General features: G+C 39.3%; 1 protein-coding gene across 1 annotated transcript; it reads left to right on the top strand.

Annotated features, from left to right (window-relative positions):
• Nucleotides 1-216: 216 nt before the first annotated feature.
• On the top strand, nt 217-2,153 carry LOC120933705 (E3 ubiquitin-protein ligase TRIM39-like). Its single transcript, XM_040347057.1, has one exon. It carries the CDS (start codon nt 236-238, stop codon nt 1,850-1,852), a length of 1,617 nt encoding a protein of 538 aa, XP_040202991.1. The 5' UTR covers nt 217-235; the 3' UTR covers nt 1,853-2,153.
• Nucleotides 2,154-8,405: the final 6,252 nt, after the last annotated feature.

Below are 8,405 nucleotides of genomic sequence, written 5' to 3'. Positions count from 1 at the left end.
AAGAGGCCTTAGTGTGTTCTTCTCTACACCCAACTTTCTCTCTTTCTCTCAAAGTTGGGAGGTTTGATTATCTTTACTACTGTGAAAAAACCTTCCTCTTCTGTACTCTGATCTCTGTGTCTAATAATACTGATCTGGATCAGCCTCACCCTGTGTAGAAGGAAGTGACCCCTCCCAACTGCATTCTTCTCCGGTGTCAGAGAATTTTACTTTCGTTTCTCTCTTGCTGTCAGCGATGGCGTCTGGTGATCTGAGAGCTGAGCTGGAATGTTCCGTCTGTCTGAACATTTATACAGATCCTGTAAACCTGAGATGTGGTCACAACTTCTGCCGGGTCTGTATTGATCTTGTGCTGGATACACAGGGGGGGTCTGGAGGATATTCCTGTCCTGAATGCAGAGAGAAGTTTCCGGATCGTCCTGCACTGCAGAGGAACATAACACTACGTAACATAGTGGAGAATTTCCTGTCTGCTCAACCACATCAGGAGGAGTCCGGGGTCTTCTGTACTCACTGTGTGGACTCTCCTGTACCTGCTGTTAGATCCTGTCTGCTCTGTGAGGTTTCTCTGTGTGATAAACACCTAAGAGTCCACAAAAAGTCCCCAGAACACATTTTATGTGACCCCACCTTGTCCATGGAGAGCCGGAAATGCTCCGTCCATAAGAAGATCCTGGAGTATTACTGCACTGAGGATGAGACCTGTATCTGTGTGTCTTGTTGTATGATTGGAGGACATAAAGGACATGAGATGGAGTCACTGGATGAGGCTTCTGAGAAGAAGAAGGAGACACTGAGGAATGTTGTGCAGAAACTTCTGACAAAGAGAGAGGAGACGGAGGAAAGAGTCCAGAGTCTGCAGGAACACAGGAGGAAAGTAGAAGAAGAAGCAGCTGGTGACACCGAGAGAGTCACTGTCCTGTTTAGAGATCTCAGGAGACGTCTTGAAGATCTGGAGAAGAGAATCCTGAGGGAAATCTCCGGGAGGGCAGAGCGGATCTCCATCTCCATCCGGGATCTGGAAATAAAGAAGGAGGAGCTGTCCAGGAAGATGCGTCACATTGAGGAGCTGTGTAACATGATGGATCCACTGACTGTCTTACAGGAATCAGACACAGGTGACTTGTGTGATACTGAGGATGGAGATAATGAGGACAGAGAGAGACATGAGAAGCTCCTCCATGATGGAGGGGGTCTGGATGTGGCTGGGATATCACACACATTACACACATTATCTGATATAATAAGAGAGGTAAATGTAGACTTCTATATACAGGGAGCTGCAGACATATTACTGGATGTAAACACAGCTCATAATCTTCTCCATATATCAGATGACAGGAAAACTGTATCCAGGTCAGATAGAAAACAGAATCGTCCCAAAACACCAGAGAGATTTCAGTATTATCCTCAGGTGCTGAGCAGTCGGAGTTTCTCCTCAGGGAGACATTACTGGGAAGTGGATGTCGGGGGATCAGATTGGTGGATAGTCGGGATGTGTCACCCCAGTATAGAGAGAGGAGGAGGGCAGTCAGCGATTGGAAATAATAAGAAGTCCTGGGGATTGGTCAGGAGTAATGATCAGTATGGGGTGAGACATGACAGTAAAGTGATCCTCTTACCCACCAATATCTCCAGTAACAGAGTCAGGATATATCTGGATTATGAGGCCGGGTGGATCTCCTTTTATGATCTGTGTGACCCGATCCGACTCCTCCACACCTTCACCACCACCTTCACTGAGCCCCTCCATGCTGGGATATATGTATATAAAGGTTGTATAAAGATCTGTGGGGGGATGGGAAGATGTAAGAAATCTGCCCAGAAACTAATGACATCACAGGGACAGTGAGATTGGTTGAACATTCAGCCAATAGCATAAAGCAGTGGGCGGGGCTTCTGTCAGTGCCCTGCAGGTTTTTCTTAAAGGTGAGATTTCTCCCTCTGTCACTCTCTGTGATTGGGTAGGAGATCTCTCCAGTTACTGGAGTAATAGTGAATGACACGTTCTTATTTGTCAGTGAGAAGGGGTGTGGCCTATAGATAAAGCTTGATTTAATATCTATCTATCTATTGACAATTACTTTCATTGTAATTGTTAGACAGAAAGTTATCACAGTGTGTGACATCATCATTCTCCCTCCTCCTGCCCCTACCCTCTGCCCCTCCCCCACATGCAGTCACTCTATGCAGGGTGTAATGCGGTCACTGTGATTGGATAGAATGTGGTCACCTTTCCTCTCTTTCCACCCTCCAATCTATACTAAAAAGGAATTCAAACTAGACATGTGCACTGCCGAAAAATTCCAAAATTTTAGAAATGTTTGAATTTTCGAATTCAAAAATTTCGAAAATTCGAAAATGCAAAAATTTCTAAAATGAAAAATTTCTAAAATTAAAAATTCCACAATTTCTAAAATTAAAAATTTCTAAAATAAAAAATTTCGAAAATTCAGATTTTTTTAATTTTCGAATCGAATTTTCGAAGTTTCGAATTTTTTGATTTTCCAAATTTTTATAATTTTCGAATTTTCGAAATCCAAATTTCCAAAAATTCGAATTTCCGGAATTCGGAAATACGAAAATTCGGAAATTAAAAAAAGAATTTCGGAAATACAAAAATGTTAGATTTTCGAATTTTCAAATTTTCAAATTTTTGAATTTTCAAATTTTCGAATTTTTAGAATTTTTGAATTTTTGAATTTTTGAATTTTCGAATTTTGGAATTTTCGAATTCAAAAATTTCTAAAATTCGAAAATGCAAAAATTGTTAAAATTAACAATTACTAAAATTTAAAATTTCTAAAATTCCACAACTTCTAAAATTAAAAATTTCTAAAATTAAAAATTTCGAAAATTAAAAATTTCGAATTTTTTGATCTTTCAAATTTTTATAATTTTCGAATTTTCGAAATCCAAATTTCCAAAAATTCGAATTTCCGGAATTCGGAAATACGAACATTCGAATTTTCAAATTTTCGAATTTTTGAATTTTCGAAAATTCGAAAATGCAAAAATTTCTAAAATTAAAAATTTCTAAAATTAAAAATTTCTAAAATTCCACAATTTCTAAAATTCCACAATTTCTAAAATTCCACAATTTCTAAAATTCCACAATTTCGAAAATGCTAAAATTAAGATTTTTTGAATTTTCGAATCGAATTTTCGAATTTTTTGATCTTCCAAATTTTTATAATTTTCGAAATCCAAATTCTCAAAAATTCGAATTTCCGGAATTCGGAAATACGAAAATTCGGAAATTCATTTTTGAATTTTCAGATTTTTTTAAATTTTCTAATCGAATTTTCGAAATTTCGAATTTTTTGATTTTCCAAAAAATTCTTTTGAATTTTTCAATTTTCGAATTTTCTAATTTTTTAATTCGGAATTTCAGAATTTCAAAAATTCGAAATCCAAATTTCCAAAAATCGGAACTTCCAAAATTCTTAAATACGAAAATTCAGAAATTAATAATTTCGGAAATACAAAAAAATTTCATTCTGAATTTCGAAATTGCAAAATTCGAAAATTATATAATTCGAAAATTATATAATTCGAAAATTATATAATTCGAAAATTCAAAAATTTGAAAATTAAAAATTTTGAAAATTAAAAAATTCGAAAATTTGAAAATTTGAAAATTTGAAAATTAAAAAATTAAAAAAATTCGAAAATTCCACAATTTCGAAAATTAAAAATGTCTAAAATTCAGATTTTTTTAATTTTCAAATCGAATTTTCGAAACCTCGAATTTTTGGATTTTCCAAATGTTTATAATTTTCGAATTTTCGAAATACAAATTTCCAAAAATCCGAATTTCCGGAAATGAAAAAATTCGGAAATACGAAAATTCGGAAATTAAAAATAAAAAAATATTAGATTTTCGAATTTTTTAATTCGGAATTTCAAAATTTCCAAAAATCGGAACTTCCAAAATTCTTAAATACGAAAATTCAGAAATGAAAAATTTCGGAAATACAAAAAAAAATTCATTCGAAAATTCGGAGTTTCGAAATTGCAAAATTCGAAAATTAAATAATTCCAAATTTCCAAATTTCGGAAATTCCGAAATATTGAATTTTCGAATTAAAAAAATTGAAAGTTCTGAATTTCGAAAATTCGGAAATCCAAAAATTTGGAAATATGAAAATTTGGAAATAAAAAAATTCGGAAATACGAAAATTCGGAAATAAAAAAAATCGGAAATACGAAAATTTGGAAATAAAAAAATTCGGAAATACGAAAATTTGGAAATAACGATTTTCGCAAAATTCATTAAAAAACAAATTAGAAACTAAACGAGTTGCACATGTCTAATTCCAGTAAATGTAACAATCTCAGCAGAAAGATATGAAGAAATGATTTTCCCTGCACTCACACCTATGCGCTTTTTGGTGCTTTTTGCAGAAACTCTCTGCAGTCCATATGTTATACCTGAAGGGTTTCACATGTACTGGCACTTTAAGGCTGGCTCCACCCAGCAGTGATGACAAGGGTCAAGGGGTATAGTAGCCATCTTAGAGAGACCACATGTAAGAAACAGAGATATGTAATGTCCTGAGATGCATGTTGCAGTGTACAGGCTGTACTAAATAAACATCCATTGTTCCAGCCCAGAGTCTTGTCTCCCTCACAACACCGAGGATATAACACCATATAACATGGTTTCCTATGGGTGTAGTTCACATTTGTGTGTTTTGCGGCGCTGCATTTTTAGAAAAGGGTCAGGGACTTTTTTTTCCTGCAGTAGATTACCTTTTGCGTGTAACACATTTCAGTGGAGTCGCACCAAAAACGTTTGTGTTGCATTTTTATGGTGTTTTTTTACGTGTTTTGCATATTGTGGGTTTTGTTTTGCTTTAAATTCACTGTATACAGTCGGTTGCTAAGGAGTGGGCTAGGAAGCCAGCTGCCATGTCCTTAGCAACGAAGGAGTCATCATCTGTCAGTGGGGTTCCCCGCTGACAGCTGAATGTTAAAAAATTTGCCAGCTAAAAATATTTGAGAAAGAAATGGTGTGCCCCCCGTCCCCCAAACCATACCAAAAAAAAGGCATGGCGTCCCCAAAATCCACACCAGACCCTTATCTGAGCATGCAGCGTGGTTGGTCAGGAAAGAGAGGGGACGAGTGTGTGCCTCCCCCCTCCTGAACCATATCAGGCCGTATGCCCTCAAAATGGGGGGTACTTTGGGGCAGGGAGGGCTCTGACCCCCACCCCTATGGCACCTTGTCCCCATGTTGATGAGGACAAGGGCCTCTTCTCCACAACTCTGGACTGTGGTTGTGGGGGTCTGCGGACGGGGGGGATTACCTCAATCTGGAAGCTCCCTTTAACAATGGGGTCCCCATATCATGGTCCCTCTCATGTGAATGAGTATGGGGTACAATGTACCCCTACCCAGTCACCCCCAAAAAAGCAAAGTAGTCTAACAAAAAACATGAGATGGCTTTGACAAGTCCTGTATTAAAAATGAATCGTGTCCCCCTTGTGACATCACGGACCCATCATGCCCGGGGTCTTTTTTTACATTCAGTGGGACCCCGCTGAGAGCTGATGACTCTTCAGGTTGTTAAGGACGTGGCGGCCAGCTTCCCGGCCTGCTCCTTAGCAACCAGCTATATACAGAGGATTTAAAGAGGAAAAAATTGCATGAAAACTGCATGTAAAAAACACATGAAATACGTGGGTTTAAAAACGCATCAACCGCAACCGCATTGATGTGACCCTGAACTGTTTACCTGGAGAGATGTACTTCCTGTTATTTATAGACTGCAATATAACAGTGTACACTTCTCCGGCTCTGAGTGTGGATGTACATGGAGACTCTATAGGGGGCGTACGGCTGCTGCATTACTTACAGAAAGGGGGCGGGGCATTATTTCCTATGGCTCCTCCCAGTACAGGATCATTATGTATAGTGAGAGGGGACATTGTATAGAGTGCCGGACCTGAGACACAGCGCAGAGTGTCACATGACTTATGGGAGGCACAGATGGAGGTGTACTGGCCCTTTAAGACCCAATCTATCTATCTATAATATAAGATTACAAGATGTAGTAGAAATAAGAATATAATAAGTGTGAAGATTGTGTCATTCTTTCTCATCATATATCGCTGTCCTCATGTATGATTGATAAGTGTCTCTACATTATTATATCCTATATTATATCACTTTTATAATGGATCCTAATATAATGTGTCCCCATAGAATGGATCACCAATAGAATCCTATGGGATCTCTTTTATAACTACTGATTTTATATTGTATCACTTATACTGATTTTTAGGTTTTTGATTTATTCGATTTTTTTTTTTTAGATTTAGGTCACATGATAATTGCCGCAAAATGTTTATCAAAATAATATTTTTTGGGTGAAAATACAGGAAATCATTATTAGCGGATACAAATACAACACAACTTACACAATTCCTTCTAATTCTACAACATGGACCTGTATTGAGATAATAAATAACAAATATTTGTAAATTGTAAATTGTGTTTTTTTTTGTGTAAACCAGTGAGAATTGAAGGAACGCAGAACTGTAAATAGGCGACTTACACCGACCAATGGCGGGATTGAGAAAAATATTACAACACGCCCCTTTTATAGAAATGGTTCTGATGATTGGCTTCTGCTGAGCAGGGACGGCCGCACACTGATTGACATTGAGCCGATCCCCGCTGATCCGGCTGAATTTCCATCCATGTATGGCCAGCTTTAGGGCTCATTCACACTGGGGGCGGGGACTGACACTCCTTCCAAAAGCGGTCCACACTCAGATCACTTTTCAGAGGTGTTTGGCAGGTGAGGAGGAAATATCTCAACTCCTCACCACCTGTTTCAACTCCCTTAAAGCAGCGCCACCTTCCTGCAACTGTGTGCATTGCACATGGATATGGGGGGGGGGGTTGCAGAGTGTTCCTATCTACTGCAGAGTGCGGTGGAAGGGTTCCTCTGGGCACGACCAACGTGGAAGCTGCAATCAGAATCTTGTGATGGAAACCGGATCCTATGAAATCTATGAATGGGTCACGTTTGATGGGTGGTGGTATCTGCTGAATGCAATAAAAGGGGTCCCGGCTTTGCTTCATGGCCACAACATGTGTACACCCCGGGCTTCTGCCTCTGCAGCTGAAGGGGGAGCAGTTTTGGGCTTAACCGGGGGAGGGGGGGGTTATACCACCCCCCCCCCCCCGACTTCTAGTGTGAAGGATTCTCATGTGTGTTGGGGCACCACAGACAGCCAATCATAAGCTGAGGAAGCATTCCTCACCCTGAAGTTGCACATATACATGTCCCTTGAAGCACATGGGGGAGGGGATCTGTGGACATGGGGGGGGGGGGGATCAGAGGAAACGGGGTGATGAAAGTCCATGGAGGATCAGAGGAGATGTCAGAGATCTGCAGAGGGGAGAGGACACTAACTACAGCCAATAGAAAAGAGGAATGGTGCTAGTTGTGGTGATTGGGGGGGGGGGGGGTTGGGGGGGCACTCACCTTTGATCAGCTACTGTAATATTCTACTGACCAGAGTCTGGGGGTGACTTCTGGTGTAAGTTGAAGGTTAGAAATAGAAATGTTTTGAGGCACTAAGGACTTTCATGGTACCATTGAACTCACAACACTAAATACAGTGTAAAATCATTATATTTATTACAAAAGTTTATACAAAATCATTAATAAATACATCACACACCAGCGACAAAATGTAATAATATAAAAAAAATTAAAGGGAACTAAACCCCTTCAAAGACTGGATGTCTTCATATAGTCCCCCACAAACGTAAGGAACCTATAATAGATGTCAGTCCAGCCTTCCTGCCGACATGTTTCGTGCGGTAACTGCTTCCTCAGGAGTTTTAGAAGGAGTAATAATCTGCAGAGCACAAGACATAAATCATAGGACACCAACACAACATGTATAGACATATAGTATGTGCCCATGTATACACGTATGATAAAACACACATACACATGCCCACACAAGATACACACACATAATAAATTCACTACATACAATGCATCACCCCTTGCACTGTGCAGGAAACTCATATGGTCAATGAAAACAGGAGGGGGGGGGCAACACTCACCCGAAAATTCACACAGACCCATCCAGGAAGGGAACGCCACATATGGTGGTCTCCCCGGCCACTGTGGGAGCCAGGCAAGGTGAGGGCTGATAAGCTCTGTTTGATATAAGTATTTCCTAATATTATAGCATTGTAAGGGTATCCAACCAGACGTTGTACATAGTGTACAGAGGACTCCATATACACACCAAGGAGATGTAAGGATCCTAAAATTTCGTACACTGGCGGTGCGTGATCAAAGAAACAGGAATACCCCAAAAGTACTTGCTGGTCCAAACCAAACCTATATAGATAAGTATAGAGTAATCATT

This window comes from Rana temporaria, chromosome 3, assembly GCF_905171775.1.
Source record: "Rana temporaria chromosome 3, aRanTem1.1, whole genome shotgun sequence".
Taxonomy (NCBI): Eukaryota; Metazoa; Chordata; class Amphibia; order Anura; family Ranidae; genus Rana; species Rana temporaria.
This window is presented reverse-complemented; position numbering and strand designations above follow the sequence as displayed.

Coding starts and splice junctions, on each gene's coding strand:
- LOC120933705 (XM_040347057.1), top strand. CDS start 236: ATGGCGTCTGGTGATCTGAGAGCTGAGCTGGAATGTTCCGTCTGTCTG.